Source organism: Somniosus microcephalus, chromosome 3 (assembly GCF_052327205.1).
Source record: "Somniosus microcephalus isolate GS21.2 chromosome 3, FLI_Smic_1.0, whole genome shotgun sequence".
Taxonomy (NCBI): domain Eukaryota; kingdom Metazoa; phylum Chordata; class Chondrichthyes; order Squaliformes; family Somniosidae; genus Somniosus; species Somniosus microcephalus.
In genome coordinates, this window is record NC_140989.1 from 108587874 (window position 1) to 108609211 (window position 21338).

Consider the following 21338-nt stretch of genomic DNA (forward strand, 5'->3'; position numbering starts at 1 on the left):
GTGGTCAGGGACGGTGTGACTACGAGTGAGGCAGGTACAGGGATCCAGGATGTAGTGTTGAAGGAGCCGCAGCCCTTGCTCTTGTCAAGCAGGATCGAGGTTCTTACTCCCTGTGAGGGCGGGAGCGGGGACTGCAGGGAGGATGAGCAACCTGGCCACAGCACCATGGTACAGGGGGCCATTCAAGTGGAGGGAGTAAAAAGAAATGTTGTAGTGGTAGGGGATAGTATCATTAGGGGGATAGATAGGGTTCTCTGCAGTCAAGAGCGGGAGTCCCGAAGGCTGTGTTGCCTGCCCGGTGCCAGGGTTAAGGACATCTCTTCTGGGCTGGAAAGAAACTTGGAGTGGGAGGGGGAGGATCCAGTTGTCATGGTCCATGTTGGTACAAACGACGTAGATAGGACAAGGAAGAAGGTTCTGTTAAAGGAGTATGAGCAGCTAGGGGTCAAATTAAAAAACAGAACCTCAAGGGTAATAATCTCTGGATTATTACCTGAGCCACAAGCGAATTTGGCTAGGATAAATAAAATTAAAGAGTTAAATGCGTGGCTCAAAGACTGGTGTGGGAGAAATGGGTTTTGCTTCTTGGGACACTGGCACCAGTACTGGGACAGGAGGGAGCTTTTCCATTGGAACGGACTCCACTTGGCCAGTGCTGGGACTAGAGTCCTGGCGAATCATATAACTAGGGCTGTAGAGAGGGGTTTAAACTAATTAGTGGGGGGGGGGGGAGGTTTCTAGAGAGCAAATAACAGAAATGACAATGGAGAAGGTCATAGACCTAGGTAGCAGTGGGGAAATTAAAAAACAGAATGTGTCAGGAAGGGACAGAAGGTATGGAGTAAAAGGTAAAGTAGTAAAAGGGGAAAAACAGGAACTAAGTGTCACAAAACATATTTGAAAGTTCTTTATCTGAATGCACGTAGCATTCGTAACAAAATTAATGAGTTAATGGCACAAATAACGACATATGGGTATGATCTTGTGGCCATTACAGAAACATGGCTGCAGGGTGACCATGACTGGGAATTAAACATCCAGGTTATTTAACAATCAGGAAGGACAGGCAGGAAGGGAGGGAAGGTGGGGTGGCTATGTTAATAAAGGAAGGAATCACTATAATACAGAGAAATGATATTGGGTCAAAGGAGCAGGATAGTGAAACAGTTTGGGTGTAGATAAGGAATAATAAGGGGAAAAAAACACTAGTAGGCGTAGTCTATAGGCCTCCGAACAGTTGCAACTCTGTTGGACAGCGTATTAATCAGGAAATAGTTGAGGCTCGTAATAAGGGAACAGCTATAATTATGGGGGATTTTAACTATCATATTAACTGGACAAATCAAATTGGGCAGAGCAGCCTTGAGGATGAGTTCATTGAGTGTATTAGGGATGGGTTTCTTGAGCAGTATGTAACTGAACCGACCAGGGGGCAAGCAACCTTAGATTTGGTCCTGTGTAATGAGACAGGATTAATTAAAAATGTCCTAGTAAAGGATCCCCTTGGAATGAGTGACCATAACATGGTTGAATTCCATATTCAAGTAGAGGGTGAGAAGGTTGGATCTCAAACAAGCGTGCTGAGCTTGAATAAAGGAGACTATGAAGCTATGAGAGCGGAATTGATTAGAGTGGACTGGGAAAATAGATTAAAGGGTAAGACGGTACATGATCAGTGGTGTACATTTAAGGAGTTATTTTACAACTTCCAAAAAATATATATTCCACTGAGGAAAAAAGGGTGTTACAGAAAAGATAGCCATCCGTGGCTAAGTAAAGTAATTAAGGATAGTATCTGACTAAAAACAAGGGCATATAAGGTAGCCAAATCTAGTGGGAGGATAGAAGATTGGGAAGTCTTTAAAAGACAGCAAAAAACAACTAAAAGATTGATTAAGAAAGGGAAGATAGATTATGAAAGTAAATTAGCAAAAAATATAAAAACAGATAGCAAAAGTTTCTATAGTTATATAAGAAGAAAAAGGGTGGCTAAAGTAAATGTTGGTCCCTTAGAGGATGAGACCGGGACATTAATGGTGGGAAACATGGAGATGGCAAAAACGCTGAACAAATATTTTGTATCAGTCTTTACGGTAGAGGACACTAAGAATATCCCAACACTGGACAAACAGGGGGCTCTAGGGGGAGAGGAGCTAAATACGATTAAAATCACTAAGGAAGTGGTACTTGGTAAAATAATGGGACTCAAGCCGGATAAATCCCCTGGACCCGATGGCTTACATCCTTGGGTCTTGAGGGAAGTGGCGGTAGGGATTGTGGATGCATTGGTAATAATTTTCCAAAACTCCCTGGACTCAGCAAAGGTCCCGGCAGATTGGAAAACTGCTAATGTAACACCCTTATTTAAAAAGGGTAGTAGGCAGAAGGCTGGAAACTATAGACCTGTTAGTCTAACATCTGTGGTTGGTAAAATTTTAGAGTCCATTATTAAGGAGACAGTAACAGGACATTTGGATAAACATAATTTAATAGGACAAACTCAGCATGGTTTCATGAAGGGGAAGTCATGTTTGAGAAATTTGCTTGAGTTCTTTGAGGAAGTAACATACAGGGTGGATAAAGGAGAACCAGTGGACATAGTGTATTTAGACTTCCAAAAGGCATTTGACAAGGTGCCACACAAAAGATTATTGCTCAAGATAAAAAATCACGGGATTGGGGGTAATATTCTGGCGTGGGTGGAGGATTGGCTCTCTAACAGAAAGCAGAGAGTTGGGATAAATGGTTCATTCTCAGACTGGCAATCAGTAACTAGTGGTGTTGCGCAGGGGTCAGTGCTGGGTCCCCAACTATTTACAATCTATATTAACGATTTGGAGGAGGGGACCAAGTGTAACATATCAAAGTTTGCAGATGATACAAAGATGGGAGGGAAAGTAGTGAGTGAGGAGGACATAAAAAACCTGCAAAGTGACATTGACAGGCTAAGTAAGTGGGCAGAGATTTGGCAGATGGAATACAATACTGGAAAGTGTGAGGTTATGCACTTTGGCAGGAAAAATCATAGAGCAAGTTATTATCTTAATTGCAAGAAACTGGAAAGTACTGTAGTACAAAGGGATCTGGGGGTCCTGGTGCACGAAACTCAAAAAGTTAGTATGCAGGTGCAGCAAGTGATCAAGAAGGCCAATGGAATGTTGGCTTTTATTGCTAGGGGGATAGAATATAAAAACAGGGAGGTATTGCTGCAGTTATACAAGGTATTGGTGAGACTGCACCTGGAATACTGCATACAGTTTTGGTGTCCATACTTAAGAAAAGACATACTTGCTCTTGAGTCAGTACAAAGATGGTTCACTCGGTTAATCCCGGGGATTAGGGGGTGGTCATATGAGGAGAGGTTGAGTAGATTGGGACTCTACTCATTGGAGTTCAGAAGAATGAGAGGCGATCTTATTGAAACATATAAGATTGTGAAGGGGCTTGATCGGGTGGAAGCGGTGAGGATGTTCCCAATGATGGGTGAAACTAGAACTAGGGGGCATAATCTTAGAATAAGGGGCTGCTCTTTCAAAACTGAGATGAGGAGAAACTTCTTCACTCAGAGGGTGGTAGGTTTGTGGAATTTGCTGGCCCAGAAAGCTGTGGAAGCTACATCATTAAATAAATTTAAAACAGAAATAGATAGTTTCCTAGAAGTAAAGGGAAATAAGGGTTACGGGGAGCGGGCAGGAAATTGGACATGAGTCTAGGTTCGGAATGGTCATGGCCCTGTGGGTAGTGGAGCGGGCCCAGGGGCCGTGTAGCCTGGTTCTGCTCCTACTTCGTGTGTTCTAATTCTGTGTTAGATTTCAGGAGATGGTTTTATTCATGTTCCTGGCTGGGTTGGAGATCGCCTTTACAGAAGGTAAGTACTGTAGAAAATATAGGGACAGAGTAATCTCCTGGACGAGTTTCGATCGCCTAGATGGGTCGGAGAGGAATTTCCTAGATTTTTTCTCCCAAATTGGCCATTGGGTTTTTTGTCTGGTTTTTCGCCTCTCCCGGGAGATCACATGGGTTCGGGTGGGATGGAGAGTGATAGAAGATTTGAGGTTAGGATCAGATCAGCCATGATCTTATTGAATGGTGTTGCAGGCTCGAGGGGCTGATTGGCCTACTCCTAATCCTATTTCTTATGTTCTTATATTCTTATGTTCTTCCCTCTTTATATGTGTAACTTTCAACAGCACTATAGTTCGTTCCTGAACTCTTTGTTCCTCTTGTGCATCCTTCTACCTTTTATTCAACCATTGGTGCTCATGCCTTCAGCCACCTTGGCGCCATGCTCTGGAATTCCCTCTATTAACCTCCTCCTTTAAGACCCTCCTTGAAACTCACCTCTTCGACCAAGTTTTTGGTCGCCTCTCCTAATTTGTTTCTTTGGCTTGGCAGCCACATTTTTCCTTATGCTTCTGTAAAACACTTTGGGATGTTTTTCTATGTTAAAGGTGTTATATAAATGTTGCTGTATCCTTAGCACCTCATCTGGTAAGTGCTGGCACAGAGAGCTTTCAGGCTGCAGTCTGGTGAGGAGCAGCCTGGATCAGGGGCAGGAGAGGCTGTGATTGAAAAGCAAAACCAAGACTCAGGAGCCCTAGACATGAAAAGCAGGCTTATAACCAGAGAGAAGGGAAGTCCAGAATGCAGCTAAGTGGATAAATTAGCCAAACCTCCTCTCTCCTGTGTAGGTATATGTAGCCTGCCAGTTTCCTTCAGGGATGTCCCAGGTCAGACATGACCACTTTCCAATCAGGTTGTGACTTCTGATGGGAATCACATGGTATTATCAGTCACATTGTTAGAAGGGATTAATCATAGAAACATAGGAACAGGAGTAGGCCATTCAGCCCCTCGAGCCTGTTTTGCCATTCAATGAGATTATAGCTGATCTGTATCCTAACTCCATCCACCCACCTTGACTCCATGGGGGAGAAATTCAGTTGTTAGCGCCACCCGTTAGCGCCTTAAGAGGGCGATAAGTGGGGCGCGAAGCAGCTAGCGCCTGGGCGCGCGAGACCGGCGCCTCTCGCGACATTGAGCGGACATTTAGTGGCGGCGCAAAACCGCAATGCCCGCTCAGCTGCGCGCGCAGATCCTGACGTCATTTCATGGTGCAACGCCCTTGGGGCGCCCCGAACTGGAAATTCAGTGGCGCCCCCCTCCTTTCCGCCTGGCGCTCTTGACTGGAATGGTTCCCAGTCGCTGTGGGGCTGGGGGGACGCTATTTAAAGGGGGCTCTTCCTGGTTTCTTAGTGGTAGCCATTTTTCGACCACTCCTTCTGTGAGAGAGAGAGAGGTTTGCAGAGAGACAAAGGGAGAGAGCTTTCTGCATTGAGTCAGCGCTCGCACAGGTACTTCTGGCTTCGGCCCAGAACTTTGCAGTTGGATTTATTTTTCAGTGCCATAACCTTGAGTGGCCACATACTATGGGGGCTGCAATGGGTGGAAACGTTGGGTTTCTCCATTGCATTGAGAGGGCTCAGAGACGTCGAGAGAGAGTGCCAATCATGGCCAGACGGAGGAGGGCCAACAGGCGTTGGCACAGGAGGCCTCACCCTCCCAGGGTATTCCGCCAACAGTTCTCCTACCTCAACATGTCTGAGGAGCAGTGTTTTCGGAGGCTTCGATTCAGCCGGGAGGTGGTCACTGAGCTCTGCCATCTGCTTCAGCTAGATCTGCAGCCTCAACTGAGGAGCAGGACGTCTCTGTCGGTGGCAGTGAAGGTGACAGTGGCTCTCAACTTCTATGCCACCGGCTCCTTCCAATCCGCTACTGGGAACATTGCCAATGTCTCCCAGTTCATGGTGCATTGCTGCATCCGCCAAGTCACGAATGCCCTCTTTAAAAGGAGACATCAGTACATTTCCTTCCCCATGACCCTGGACAAGCAGCAAGAGCGCGCAATGGGATTTGCAAGAATAGCGGGCTTCCCCATGGTCCAGGGCGCCATTGACTGCACGCATGTGGTTTTGCGGGCGCCGCAAGAGAATGCCGAGGATTACCGCAACCGGAAGTGGTTCCATTCGTTGAACGTGCAGTTGGTGTGTGACCACAGACAGCTGATACTAGCTGTCAATGCCCGCTTTCCAGGCAGCAGCCACGATGCCTTCATCCTGCGCCAGACTTCTGTGGCAGACCTTTTCGAAGCCCCGGCTCACCCAGGAGGCTGGCTTCTCGGGGACAAGGGCTATCCTCTGTGCACCTGGCTGATGACCCCGCTCCATGCACCCAGCACCCCTGCTGAAGAACGATACAATGAGAGCCATCAGCGACCAGGAACATCATTGAGCACACAATCGGCGTGCTAAAGCAACGGTTCTGCTGTCTGGACCATTCCGGGGGAGCCCTTCAGTACTCACCTGAGTGAGTCTCCCATTTCGTTGTTGTGTGCTGCATGCTGCATAACCTGGCAATCCTCAGGACTCAGCCACTGCCAGCAGACATTGGAGCACCAGCAGAGGAGGAGGAGGAGGAGGAGGAGGAGCACCAAGACGGAAGGGAGGCACAATGTGCAAGGGCCGTCCGTCAGCGGCTTATTGCAAGTCGGTTCTAGGCCCCCTCTGAGGGAATGGCTTGTGCCATTGAAAGAACATGAATGGAACCGTTCCGCAACCCCTGAGCCGGTCAAGGCAACAAATAGTTCAAAGAGCAAACATGCACAATCTGAAAAAAGACACTTCTTTATTTAACAAACTGTGTGCCCTTCCCGCATGACAAAGTAATAGAGAGAAACCCCCAAAAAAGCAGTCAGACACATAACTGGCTCTCACAACCTGGAGACAATGAACAAAAGAGTTAACAAAAAATGACCACGATCCTCGGCCTTCACTAAAAAAATGAACAGCATTTTGCCACACCTCCTACTTTTTGCCCTTCGAGGGTGATCTGCTTCGCTTGTGAGATTGGCCCCTTCCCACCCTGCAGCTCCTCCGCAGTGGGACCCCAGTGGCTGCAGCAAGGCTGGGGGAAGGCTGCTGAGTGTCAGAAACTGAGTCGGCAGATGCCCTTGGGGGATGGCCTGGGCCTGGAGGGCCCAGCTGCTGACTGCTGCAACTCTGCATGGGCGGCAGCAGTCTGTCCTATGTGTGGTGGCAGCTGCAGTGGAGAAGTGACAGTGTTGGCAGCAGGAATGCTGCCATCCTGACAGAGGACAGGCACTCCCTGGTCGGACGACACACTGGCACTCCCACGGGGCAGCACTGCAGCATGCGGAGCAATCTGCTGAAGCACAGACTGCTGGCCTTCTGCGGCGCGGCGAGGGCCCCCGCGATTCGTGCCCGATGCAGCGAGGGTGGTAGCAGTCAGTGCTCGTGTGGCCTCAATCTGTGTCTGCATCAGACCAGCCACTGATTGCATTGCACCACTAAGCACTTGCGTGGAAGCCGCCTGTGCTGCCTGTGCTGCATCGAAGTCCTGCAGACTCTTTGCCTGTGCTGCACCGAAGTCCTGCAGACTCCTTGCCAGTGCTGCACCGAAGTCCTGGACACTCCTTGCCAATGACTCAGTGGATTCGGGCATCCTTGCCACTGCAGCCATGAGCTCAGTGTGCCTCTGCTCCGCCTGGGCGCCCATTTCAGCAAGGAGCCGCACCTCTTCTGCGCTCACTGTAGCAGGACTGGAGGCCAGACTCTCCCTCCGGGGAAAAGGCCGCCGAGCTTCCCTACCCCCTCCGCGTTGCTGCAGTCCGCTGGGCCCCGGAGCTTCACCCTCCTCAGACCCTTGCCCCCCTGCTCCCCTCCAGGGAAGACGTGTCCCCATTATGGCCATGGGCTGCCTCGGCTGAGGGTGGCACTGATGGTCCAGCTTCCTCTTCCTCCTCGCCTTCAGAGTCACTCACAGTGGCAGCTTGAGGGCCCGCCTCCTCACCTGGCGAATCACCATCTGAAAGCAGGGAGGTACAAGAGTTGCTTTAGCGTGAGGACAGGGCGGCAGCGAGGGAGGCATGAGTGCTGCAATGCACTGTATTGGTTCGATAGTGGCAAAGGATGCTGGTGTGAGGCACAAGTGGAAGGAGAGAGGTCAAAAAGGTGATGACCTTACCATTGCTGTCCAGAACGGGGTCGGCATCTCCAGTGGCGACGGGGCCAATCATCCGGCCTGCCATAATGCGCTGGACTCGCTGCTCCAGATCGCTGAGGTCTTTAAGGTGAGGCCAGCCTCCCCTGGTCCGTTGCTGCTGCCTCCTGTTATGGGCCAGCTTGCCCTGCAAGAGAAAGGACGGGCTCTGAGTACAGTGTGAAGACCTGATCTTGGCTGCACTGCCTCCCATGGTCGAATAGCCCTTACAGTGTGAAGCCCTGATCTTGGCTGCACTGCCTCCCATGGTGGAATAGCCCTTACAGTGTGTAAAGTGCTGAATGTGCATGTGAGTTTCATGAAAGGCCCATAGGTGTGGGATGAGGGCTGGGCATTGGGGCTTTCAGGACCCTTTGGCCATAAAGTGAGGTGCACATGCAGGGATGAAGAGGATACTGAAAAGGGTACTCACCCTGACGACCCGAGTGAGGTCGTTGAACTTCTTCCTGCATTGTACAGGGGTCCTAGGCATCATGCTGCTGGAGGTCACTCTGTGAGCCACCTCCCTCCAAGCTTTGCGATAGTTGGTGGGCAGCAGCCTCCTGCCACTGTCTGGAAACAGGATAGATCGCCTGCGCTCCACTGCGCCAACCAGAACCTGCAGGGCCCCCTCACTGAACCGCTGCACTCACTCCCTGGCCCTCTCCATGGTCCTAGGCATTAGAATGTGGCAGCAGGTCTGTCCAGGCCGAGAATCAGGGCTCCGATGTGCAGGGTGTGGCTGCAATCCAAGATCGACCCTCCCCTTTAAGAGCTGACCGGTGCCAGCATGTCTGCGTGCAATCGCTAACTGGCCGCACCTGCGCTGCGCCCGCCCTCGGTGGTAGCGCCTCGCTTCTCCGGCTTAGCGCCTTAGGACAGTCGTGCAGCGCCTGCTTTAGCGCTCCAAGCACCTCTTGGGGCGAAGCAGGTCAATTTAGCTGAAGGTGGCGATAATTTGCGCCGGGCGCTAAATTTCGCGCCCGCTCGAGTATAACGCCCCAAACGTGGTGATACTGAATTTCTAGGCCCATATCCCTTAATATCCTTGGATAGAAAAAATCTATCAATTTCAGCTTTAAAATTGTTAATTAAACTAGCATCTACTGCTTTTTAAGTGAGAGAGTGCCACACTTCTACCACTGTTTGAGTGAAGAAATGTTTTCTAACTTCTTTCCTGGCTCTGATTTTAAGGTTACGTCCCCTTGTCCTAGATTCCCCCAGCACTGGAAATGTTTCTCTCTATCTACCCTATCAATTCCTTTCAAAATCCTAAAAACCTCAATCAAATCACCCCTTAACCTTCTATATTCCAGGGACTACAAGCTTCGTTTATGTAATCGCTGTTCATAATTTAAGACTTGGAGACTTGGTAACATTCTGGTGAATCTGCGCTGCACTCCTTTCAAGGCCAATATATCCATTCTAAGGTGCGGTGCCCAGAACTGTACACAGTACTCCAGATGTGGTCTAACCAGGGCTTTGTATAGCTGTAGCAAAACTTCCTCCCCTTTATATTCTAGCCCTCTAGATGTAAGGACTAATAATCTATTAGCTGTTTCTGATTATTTTTTGCACCTGACCACTATATTTTAGTGATCTGTGTACATGGACCCCTAAGTCTCTTTGGACCACCACTGTTCCTAGCTTTTTAAAATTTAAAAAATACTCAGATTTAGCCTTTTTTGGTCCAAAATGGATGACCTCACACTTGCATATATTGAAATCCATCTGTTACAGTTTTGCCCACTCACTTAATCTATCACTATCACTTTGTAATTTTAAGCTCCTGTCTACACTACTTACTATGCCACCAACCTTTGTGTCATCGGCAAACTTGGATATATGGCTCTCTATTATTTTATCAAAGTCATTAATAAAAATTGTGAATATTTGAGGCTGTGTGTTCAGCTGTACGTGTTTAAGAGAGAGCATTAGCTGGAGCGTTTAGCTCCAAAATAGCAGTGCTGGTGTCAAATCAGTGTTACAAGCTGATTGACGCTACAATCTGCCTAATCTGCATACTCGCGGTGCACGCTTGCTGTACCCGTGTTAATGCCCTACCGAAGATGGTGTCCGGCGCAGCCCTCACCAGAAGTGTGTGTGCGTGCTGTGGACGCCATATAGAACCGAATCAGCACCCATAACGCCCAAACAACGGGCGCTACGGAGCTGAATTTTGCGGCCCAAATGTTTTGTACTGAAAAGAGTTTGCAATCATTATGGCAGCATCACAGTCAGTCTGGGGCATGTACTTTTCCTGTAGAGGAAATTGGAGCAGAAGCTGTTTGCACCAATTTTCAAACAAATTGGTTTTGCCTGCTCTGTCTAATTGTTTTTTGGTCCTTTCCACATATGGAGAAAGTAATTTTATTTCTAGAACATTTGATTGAGTGCATTGCTCTGAAGTCAAATTGGCAACTATTTAGTGGTTTTATTGTAACTGGTACTTTGTAACAGCTTTGCATTCAATGTAATTTTTATTCGTTTTGACAATCTTTTCCTTTTCATGTCGTCTCATTGTTCCCTTTGGAGGACAGTGTGAAGTACTTAGTGGAAGGATTCGCAGCTGATTAACAGTCTGACTAGCTGTGTTAACACTCCTTCCATGGCCGTAACCATCGTTATATAGGGTGGTCAGTCCTATATGGCGGGAGGGTCTTATGGGCTCCCACAACCCACGTTAGGATCCTGCTGGATGTCAACCCAGAATTCAAAGCCGGAGCTCCGACTCCACTCGCCGGGACTCTCTGGAGTGGGGTTCGAGCCCTGACACCTTCTGGCCCAGAGGTGGGAATGCTACCGCTGTGCCAAAGGCTCACTCACTAGTTTTGACAATGTGATAGAAACTGTGCAAGAGTGACAATAGTGGTTAGGCACTAATTACCCATTTCAGGTGTTAGAATTTGGAATTACATTCATGCCTCATACATTTGGAATAAAATATTTTTAAAATGTAGGTAGATTTCCAGAAGATTCATATATGTCAAGTTTAATTATGAACTGAGTTGCTATAAATCAACATCTGTGCTTACATTTTTTTCAGATGATGACGTTACTATTGTCAAAGATGTCTGTATTTCACGAGGGCTCGACACAGCTGCTGCTAAACAGGTACTTTAGGAACATTTGCTTAAGTATAGTTTTTACTGTTTTGAGTAAGTTTGCAGCTGGCAAGGATTTTTCCAGTTGTGTTAACTGATTATTTTGGTAATGCCATATTCTGTGAATATATGGGTCCATTTTACCCCTCTTAAAAAATACATGTTTGATCAATTATGCAATGTAGCAGGTTCATGCAGAACTATACTGAGATGCAGTTTGGGGAAGGTGTGGCACTTCCCCAGATGAATTAAAATTTGGAAGTTAGGCAAGCTTGTTGCTGCTTTTATGCAGTACCAATTTCAAGAGCAGAGACTGGGAAGCAGGTTTCGTGCTTGCCCCTTTGGTCAGGGAATGGCTTGTAGCTGGGATGAAAAAAGAACACAAAATTATAGGAGACTAAGTCATTTAAAGGCACATTAAATATTGTGCCTTTGTATGTATGTTGAACAAACCCTGGTCTCAAAATTCCATTGCATTTTTGGCATTTTGTCAGTGTAAAATTGGGTCAGGCACTTTTCCTGTCGAGGGAATTGGGGCAGAAGCTGTTTGCACCAATTTTCAAACAAATTGGTTTTGCCTGCCTCCAAGTGTTCAATTGTTTTTTTGGTCCTCGCCACAATCCATCCGTTGATCTCCAGGCACCTAATTATTATATGTAAATGATGCACCTCGCTCAACATGGCGCGAGACACATTGAAGACAAGTTGGTCTCTCTCTGCTCAATCTTATCCAGGTGGGTTTGGAAGTCTCACAAAAATTGTGTGTTCTTCTTCTGTTCCTCTTTGTATTGTTCATGGTGCCCGGCACACTCTGCTACTGCAAGCGGCAGGTTGCTGGAAGTTGGTCTCTCTGAGACAGCAGCTACCCTGAGGCGGGATTCACCTCAAGGTTCTATGGCTCCAGGGGAACCACTCCAGCCACCTCATTTCCCTCAGGCAGCACTTCACAGGTGTAGTAGGAACTAGAGTAAGTAGGTTAGTTGGCACAAAGGATAGTCATTGTGTAAAGTAGTTGCAGAAAGGGAGAATTGATTTTGTTGGCACTTCTTGTTATTGTTTAAAGTAAAGACAGCTTGATCACAGAATTATGAATTCATTTCTGTATCTGCTTTCAACTTTTGGGAGTAGGATGATGGCAGGGTAAATGGAAGAGCTTGGCAGAAGTCTTGGAAAGTGAGGAACTTTGTGAGGTTGTATGTTCGGTGGGGGATGAACAGACAAGTGTGCAGTGACTTTGGTGAGTCAACCTATGTATTAAAAGCTCTGGGCAATCAGTTGTACTCTCCTTGCTCTGGCAGCTGGTTCTCCTGTTCCACTTCCTCCCCATCTTGTGCATTCTCTGCATGCTGTGGGGGTACTTAAGTAAGAGATACCTTTGGTAACCTAATTTCTTCTACAGGTTAGAAATTCATCTGTTCCGCGCCACTCCGTAGCACCATGAAATGGCGATAAAATGATGGCCACCGCTCTTTCGCCAGCTGGTGATGGTTCCCGCAGTGGCTGCCATATTGCTCTCCCCCTTTGTGCTGCCAGTAACTGGCAGCGCCCTGGAAATAAAATGGCGGTGTGGTGACATCAATCAGCGTGCAACACCGACTTGACATCACCAACACGAACTTTGACCCTAGCGCTGACTTCAGCGCTGGGTCCTAAGCACGTCAGGTTAACCCGGCGAGCAAGCAGGCTGATAATGGCAATGTCTGCAGCTCTTAAAGGGACACACACATCATTCAGGTAAGTTTGAATTTAAGAGTTTGGACAGTTTTGTTTAGATTTTATTGAAGTGGTGACTTGCTGCAATAGATGTGAGAAGTTTGTGAGTGTGTAGGGAGTGCTGCTGGATGCTTGCAAGGGCTCAGATGGTAGATGAAGGCCTTTGAGAAGACAACATGCTGTGAATACTCAGCAGGTCACGTAACACCTGTGGAGAGAAAAACAAAGTTCACGTCTTAGGTCGACATGCTGCCTGACCAACTGAGTATTTCCAGCATTTTATGCTGTCATTTCACATTTACAGCATCCGCTTGCAGAGGGAAGAGGAAGACGCAGAAGAGGAGGAAGCCAAAGAGGAGGAATCAGATGGAAGGATGCATCTCAGACAGCCTCTTTGTGGCCGGGATATCCAGGATGGAATCATCTGCCTGCGGTCCCACTGGCTGGGCAGGCTGCTTCTTCTTGTTGACCCACTAGCTGGGCAAGCTGTATTTCTTGCGTGTGTGAAATGAGGAAGGCACAAGGGTGGAGTTGTGCTGACGGGAGGGTGGGAAAGCAAGAGGTGTGTTATAAATTTCATCATTCATCAAGAAACTACTCGTGAAATAACGCTGGACAGCCAGCTGGTGGCGCCATCCAAAGAGTATAAATACTCAGGCGTCAGCCCCAGCTTTCCAGGGACATTTTGTAAGACAAGGAACTAGTGAAGTACAACTAAACCTCCATGTTCTGAAACAAGTTGATTAAAGCCTTGCTTTATGCTCAAACCAAGTGCGTAGTGAGTTTTATTATGTCAAGGTGCATGCCGGAAGAGGGATAACATATGAGGATACCCGCATCTTGTAACCTTTCAACCCCGCCGCTGGCCAAGGGCTGCACTGTCTCCTCCAAGGGGATGATGTGAGGCTAGGAATGTGAGATGTGCCTCGTCATTGATGCAGATTGTTTGTAGGTGAGTGATTGGGGGTTGTGCATTGAGCAGTGTGTGAGGCTAGTGATGCAGTTGATGGGAGACAGCTGTTGAAGATGCATTCACTGACCTTGACCAGTGGTCTGAGGTCATGAAGCTTCTTTGGGCACTGGAGCCAGGTGGTGGCAGTGATGGCCTTAGTGATGTACTCCCACATCATTCTTTCTGGAGGGCCTCCTGGTCCCTGTGTGTAGAGGGCCGCTCTTGCAGTGTTGACCCCCTGCACAAAGCTGGAGTGCTGCATGCGAGACCCTCGGTGCCCCTTCCCTGGCTTGCTCAGCCATTTGTGTTAGTGCTCAGGCAGTTTTCCCATTTGTTGAGATTAGGAAGGTAATTCAGCTTTAACAGCTGAATATTCACATTTGAAACTTCTTTTAAATATTGAATATTTCTTAAAAGGCAGAAAGTGCTGAAAAATGTATTGATTCACTGCATTTTTTTTGTATTGCTTCAGTGTGCGTGGCCCCTTAAATTCTCAGACCTCTTCATTGCCCACAATTCCTTGCGAGCTCCACAGCTTCACTCACAGAGGCTGTGGGAAGCTGCAACACCGGACCTGGACAGAAAATTAGTCCTGGATTCCTCCAGCAATGCCACCAGGACGGCGTTGCATGGCAGGTGAGTCACCTATCTCTATGCCCCCCAGACCAATTCCACTTGGTTAACGTTGCAGCCATTTCCAGCGGCCGTTAACTGCAGTTGCCAGTAACACCGGCAACTTTGCTGGCGAACACAAATTTTTCCCCCTATGTCTTCATCCTTCTCCTCTTCCTAACACCAAAATATAAGTATTCCCATTGAGAAATGCTTGTTTGGAGTGTAAACCAGTACCTTGAGTAGAGCTGAGTAAAAGGAACAGCAAAAGTCCTAACTGAACCAAAGAGTACCAAACAGATTGCTGTGCAGCCAAAGAAACACCAACCTTCAATAGCAGTGCACAAAATGGCCTCCTCAGTTTGGTATCCCCCGGGGATATCTTACAGCAGCTCTTATCGCCTCTCATATCGTGGCACTAGTTTTTTGGGGTGGATGGGTGGGGTGCTTGGGTTGACGTGCGCTCCTTCCGTTGTTTGCGCTTGGCTTCCGCTTGCTCCTGGCGAAGAGACTCGAGGTGTTCAGCGCCTTCCTGGATGCTTCTCCTGAACTTTGTGCATTTGCTCCCAGTCATGGGTGCTCTAGTTGTTATCCTCCTTGGCCTGCAGTATGACAGGGAGATGGAGCAGAGGCAGCAAAGAAGAAGATAAGTTACTCGTAGAGGAAGGAGGAGGAGGGCAAAAGGGTTCTCAGCATAGGGCTGCAGATGGCCTTAGCCGATGACCTCGAGGAGCTCTAAGCCTAGTAGGCCCGGCTTTGGACTGCGCCACCTCGGTATGGGCGGCAGCAGTTTGGGTTGGCTGGCTGACAGGCAACAGCAAGGGTACTGGCAGAGTGGCTGTGGTGGGAGGATGAATATTGTCATGCTGAGAGAGGACAGCAGGTTCATCCTCCACGGATCCATTGTCACTCCCCAGGGGCAGCGCCTCAGCAATCCTAGTAATCTACTGGAGTACAGGCTGTGACACTCTGCAAGCCCATTTCAACATTGGTAAACCCAGCCATGATGGCAGCAGTCTGTGCTTGCATGACTTCAGTCTGACCTTCCATTGCAGCAGTCAGACATTGGGTGGCTTGTGCTTGTGCTGCAATGGAAGCTGAGACTTTGGCCATCAGATGGTTGCGTCCATGAGTGTGTTAATGGATCTGCCCAGTCCTTCCACACTGGAAAGGATGGGCTCCAAGCTCTGCCCAAAGCCGTGTGCAAGGCTGGAGCTGGAGCTGGGCTCCTCCATGCTCCTTGACATTGCATTTAGGCTTTCTGGCAGGCCTGCCAATGTGCCTAGCATTTCATTGTGCATACCCATCAGTGTTCTTCTGGAGGCCGTCCCATCGAGGTTTTCATCTGAGTCCTGTGCGAGTGTCTCACCACCTGGGGAGTCAGGAGGTGAGTCACTCACCGCAGAATACCCACCCTCTGACCTGCTCTTGTAGCCACAGTATTTGTGTGGCTGGACCAGTTAAGTTTCTGTTCAATGGTGACCTTCAGGATGTTGATGGTGGGGGATTCGATGATGGTAATGCCATTGGATGTCAAGGGGCGGTGGTTAGACTCTTTCTCATTGGAGATAGTCATTGCCTGGCACTTGTGTGCAGGAATATGACTTGCCACTCAAGCCTGAATGTTGTCCAGGTTTTGCTGGTTGTTGATCTTCCAAAATTCCATAGATTCTAGAACGGTCCCCGCGGATTGGAAGGTAGCAAATGTAAGCCCGCTATTCAAGAAAGGAGGGAGAGAGAAAACGGGGAACTACAGGCCAGTTAGCCTGACATCATCTGGGAAGGCGCCGAACACCTTGAGTCTCTTCGCTGGGAGCAAACGGAAGGCAAGCACAGGCAGCACAAGGAGCGCACGTCAACCCAAGTACCCCACCCACCCGCCTCTTCAACCACCGTCTGCCCCACCTGTGACAGAGACTGTAGGTCCCGCATTGGACTCATCAGTCACCTGTGAACTCATTTTTAATGTGGAAGCAAGTCATCCTCGGTTCCAAGGGACTGCCTAAGAAGAATTCATCGGGAAAATGCTGGAATCAATTATTAAGGAAGTGGTAACAGGGTAGTTAGAAAAGGCAGAGTCAACATGGTTTTATGAAAGGGAAATCGCATTTGACAAATTTATTAGAGTTTTTTGAGGATGTAACTAGCAAGGTAGATAAGGGGAACCAGTGGATGTAGTATATTTGGATTTCCAAAAGGCATTCGATAAGGTGCCACATAAAAGGTTGCTATGAAAGATAAGGGCTCATGGGGTTGGGGGTAATATATTAGCGTGGATAGAGGATTGGTTAACAGACAGAAAACAGAGAGTAGGGATCAATGGGTCATTTTCCAGTTGGCAGGCTGTAACTAGTCGGGTGTGGCAAGGATCAATGCTTGGGCCTCAGCTATTTACAATCTATATTAATGACTTAGATGAAGGGACCAAGTGCAGTGTATCCAAGTTTGCAGATGATACAAAGCTAAGTGGGAAAGTAAGCTGTGAGGAGGATACAAAGAGCCTACAAAGGGATATAGACAGGTTAATTGAGTCGGCAATAAGGTGGCAGATGGAGTATATTGTGAGAAAATGTGAAGTTATTCACTTTGGTAGGAAGAATAGAAAAATTGAATATGTTTTAAATGGTGAGAAACTATTAAATGTTAGTGTTCAGAGAGATTTAGGTGTCCTTGTACAGGAAACACAGAGAGTTAGCATGCAGGTACAGCAAGCAATTAGGAAGGCAAATGGCATATTGGCCTTTATCGCAAGGGGGTTGGGGTACAAGAGTAAGAAAGTCTTGCTACAATTCTACAGGGCTTTGGTGAGACCACACCTGCAGTACTGTGCACAGTTTTGGTCTCCTTATCTTAGAAAGGATATACATGCGTTAGATTTAGCGTAGTTATGGAAAAGGGCAAGGATAGACCAGGAATAAACGTTCTCAATTGGGGAAAAGCTAATTGTAATAAGCTGAGATGTGATTTAGTCAAAGTGGACTGGAGACAGAAACTTGAAGGTAAATCAGTGGCAGAGCAGTAGGAGGCATTCAAAGAGCAGATAGTGAGGGTTCAGAGCAAGTATGTTCCCTTAAAGAAAAAAGGGTGGGACTAACAAATCTAGAGCTCCCTGGATGTCAAGGGGCATACGAGGAAGGATAAAGAAAAGAAGGGAAGCTTATGACAGATACTAAGGGCTCAATACTGCAGAAACCCTAGAGGAGTATAGAAAGTGCAGGGGTGAAATTAAAAAGGAAATTAGGAAAGAAAAGAGAGGGAATGAAAAAATATTGGCAAGTAAAATCAAGGAAATCCCAAAGATATTTTATAAATACATTAAGAGCAAGAGGATAACTAAAGTAAAAGTAGGGCCTGTTAGGGACCATTAAGGTAACCTGTGTGTGGAGGCAGAAGACATGGGTATGGTTCTGAATGAATACTTTGCGTTTGTTTTCACAAATGAGAGGGACGATGCAGAAATTGCAATCAGGGAGGAGGAATGTGAAATGTTAGATGAAATAAACATAGAAAGAGGAAGTATTAAGGGGTCTAGCATCTTTGAAAGTGGATAAATCCCTAGGCCCGGATGAAATGTATCCCAGACTGTTAAGAGAAGTAAGAGAGGAAATAGCAGAGGCTCTGACCATCATTTTCCAATCCTCTCTGGCTACAGGTGTGGTGCCGGAGGACTGCTAATGTGGTACTGTTGTTTAAAAAGGGAGAAAGGGATAGACTGAGTGATTACAGGCCAGTCAGCCTAACCTCAGTGGTGAGAAAATTATTGGAAAGAATTCTGAGGGACAGGATAAATCTTCATTCAGAAAGACACATATTAATCAGGGACAGTCAGCATGGATTTGTTAAGGGAAGGTCATGTCTGACTAACTTGATTGAATTTTTTGAGGAGGTAACAAGGAGGGTCGATTAGGGCAGTGCATGTGATGTAGTCTATATGGATTTTAGCAAGGCTTTTGATAAGGTCCTGCATGGCAGACTGGTCACAAAAGTAAAAGCCCATGGGATCCAAGGTAAAGTGGCAAATTGGATCCAAAATTGGCTCAGAGGCAGGAAACAAAGGGTAATGGCCAAAGGGTGTTTTTGTGATTGGAAGGCTGTTTCCAGTGGGGTTCCGCAGGGCTCAGTACTGGGTCCTTTGCTTTTTGTGGTATATATCAATGATTTGGACTTGAATGTGTGATTAAGAAGTTTGCAGATGATACAAAAATTGGCTGTGTGGTTGATAATGAAGAAGAAAGCTGTAGACTGCAGGAAGATATCAATGGACTGGTCAGGTAGGTAGAACAGTGGCAAATGGAATTCAATCTGGAGAAGTGTGAGGTAATGCATTTGGGGAGGGCTAACAAGGCAAGGGAATACACTATAAATGGTAGGACACTGAGAAGTGCAGAAGATCAGAGGGACCTTAGAGCGCATGTCCACAGATCCCTGAAGGTAGCAGGGCAGGTAGATAAGGTAGTTAAGAAGGCATTTATTTGCCGAGGCATAGAATATAAGAGCAGGGAGGTTATGCTTGAACTGTATAAAACACTAGTTAGGCTGCAGCTAGAGTACTGCATGCAGTTCTGGTCACCACATTATAGGAAGCATGTGATTGCACTAGCGAGGGTGCAGAGGAGATTTACAAGGGTGTTGCCTGGGTGGGGGAATTTTAGCTATGAGGAAAGATTGGATAGGCTGGGGTTGTTTTCTTTGGAACAGAGGAGGCTGAGGGGAGACCTAATTGAGGTATATAAAATTATGAGGGGCCTAGATAGAGTGGATAGGAAGGACCTATTTTCCCTAGTGGAGGAGTCGATAACCAGGGGGCATAGATTTAAAGTAATTGGTAGGAGGTTTAGAGGGGATTTGAGGAGATATCTTTTCACCCAGAGGATGATGGGGGTCTGGAACTCACTGCCTGAAAGGGTGGTAGAGGCAGGAACCCTCATCACATTTAAAAAGTACTTGGATAAGCACTTGAAGTGCCGTAGCCTACAGGGCTATGGACCAAGTGCTGGAAAGTGGGATTAAGCTGAATAGCTCTTTGAAATCGGCCGGCATGGACAAGATGGGCCGAATGGCCTCCTGTGCTGTAAATTTTTATGATGCCTTAGCGGCGGTGTAACAAAGGCTCACTAGATTGATCCTGGGATGAGAGGGTTGTCCTATGAGGAGAGATTGAGTAGATTGGGCCTATACTCTCTGGAGTTTAGAAGAATGAGTGATGATCTCATTGAAACAGGTAAGATTTGAGGGGGATTGATACGGTAGCTGCTGAGAGGTTGTTTCCCCTGGCTGGAGTGTCTAGAACTAGGGGGCATAGTCTCAGGCTAAGGGGTCGGCCATTTAAGACTGAGATGAGGAATAATTTCTTCACTCAGAGGGTTGTGAATCTTTGGAATTCTCTCCCTCAAAGGGCGGTGTATGCTGAATCGTTGAGTATATTCAAGGCTGAGATAGATAGATTTTTGGGTTCTAGGGGTATCAAGGGTTATGGGGATCGGGTGCAAAAGTGGAGTTGAGGTCGAAGATCAGTTATGATCTTATTGAAAGGTGGAGCAGGCTCGAAGGGCCATATGGCCTACTCCGGCTCCTAATTCTTATGTTCTTATGCTGCATGCGGGCATGGACTGCTTCATTATCTGAGGAGTTGTGAATGGAACTGTACACTGTACAATCAACAGCGAACATCTCCACTTCTGACCTTATGATGAAGGGAAGGTCATTAATGAAGCAGCTGAAGATGGTTCAGCCTAGGACACTGCCCTGAGGAACTCCTGCAGCAATGTTCTCGGGCTGAGGTGATTGACCTCCAACAACCACAACCATCTTCCTCTGTGCTAAGTATGACTCTAGCCAATGGAGAGTTTAGCCAATGGAAAGTTTTCCCCCAATTCCCATTGACTTCGATTTTACTCGGGCTCCTTGATGCCACACTTGGTCAAATGCTGCCTTGATGTCAAGGGCGGTCACTCTCACCTCACGTCTGTATTCAGCTCTTTTGTCCATGTTTGCACCAAGGCTGTAATGAGGTCTGGAGCCGAGTGGTCCTGGCGGAACCTGAACTGAGCATCAGTAAGCAGTTATTGGTGAGTAAGTGCCACCTGATGGCAATGTCGATGACACCTTCCATCACTTTGCTGATGATTGAGAGTAGACTGACGGGGCGGGAATTGACCAGATTGGATTTGTCCTGCTTTTTGTGGATAGGACATACCTGGGCAGTTTTCCACATTGTCGGGTAGATGCCAGTGTTGTAGCCGTACTGGAAAAGCTTGACTAGAAGCGCGGCTAGTTCTGGAGCACAAGTCTTCAACACAACAGCCGGGATGTTGTCGGGGCTCATAGCCTTTGCTGTATCTAGTGCGCTCAGCCGTTTCTTGATATCATGTGGAGTGAATCGAATTGGCTGAAGATTGTCTTCTGTGCTGGTGAGGAGCTCAGGAGGAGGCCGAGATGGATCATCCATTCGGCACTTCTGGCTGAAGATGGTTGCAAACGCTTCAGACTTATCTTTTGCATTCGTGTGCTGGGCTCTGCCATCATGGAGGATGGGGATATTCATGGAGCCTCCTCCTCCCACTGGTTGTTTAATTGTCCACCACCATTCATGACTAGATGTATTAGAACTGCAGAGCTTTGATCTGATCCGTTGGCTGTGGGATCGCTTAGCTCTGTCAATAGCATGCTGCTTCCGCTGTTTAGCATGCATATATTCCTGTGTTGCAGCTTCCCCAGGTTGGCACCTCATTTTTAGGTATGCCTGGTGCTGCTCCTGGCATGCTCTTCTGCAATCCCCATTGAACCATGGTTGATCTCCTGGCTTGATCGTAATTGTAGAGTGAGGGATATGCCGGGCCATGAGGTTACAGATTGTGGTGGAATACAATTCTGCTGCTGCTGATGGCGTGCAGTGCCTC

General features: G+C 47.4%; 1 protein-coding gene across 2 annotated transcripts in view; it reads left to right on the plus strand.

Annotated features, from left to right (window-relative positions):
- Positions 1–21338, plus strand: part of LOC147121256 (uncharacterized) — a 306514-nt gene that overhangs the window by 23328 nt on the left and 261848 nt on the right. Inside the window, exons 2-3 of one of the 2 annotated variants that reach the window (XR_015075391.1) lie at positions 11105–11172; positions 13180–13631. Coding sequence is in view for 1 of the 2 variants with exons in the window: in XM_085977640.1 (XP_085833766.1) it covers positions 11105–11172 (68 nt within the window). In the remaining variant the exon portion in view is untranslated. Of the gene's footprint in view, positions 1–11104; positions 11173–13179; positions 13632–21338 lie in introns of those variants that run through there. The other variant, XM_085977640.1, reaches the window with a different exon arrangement.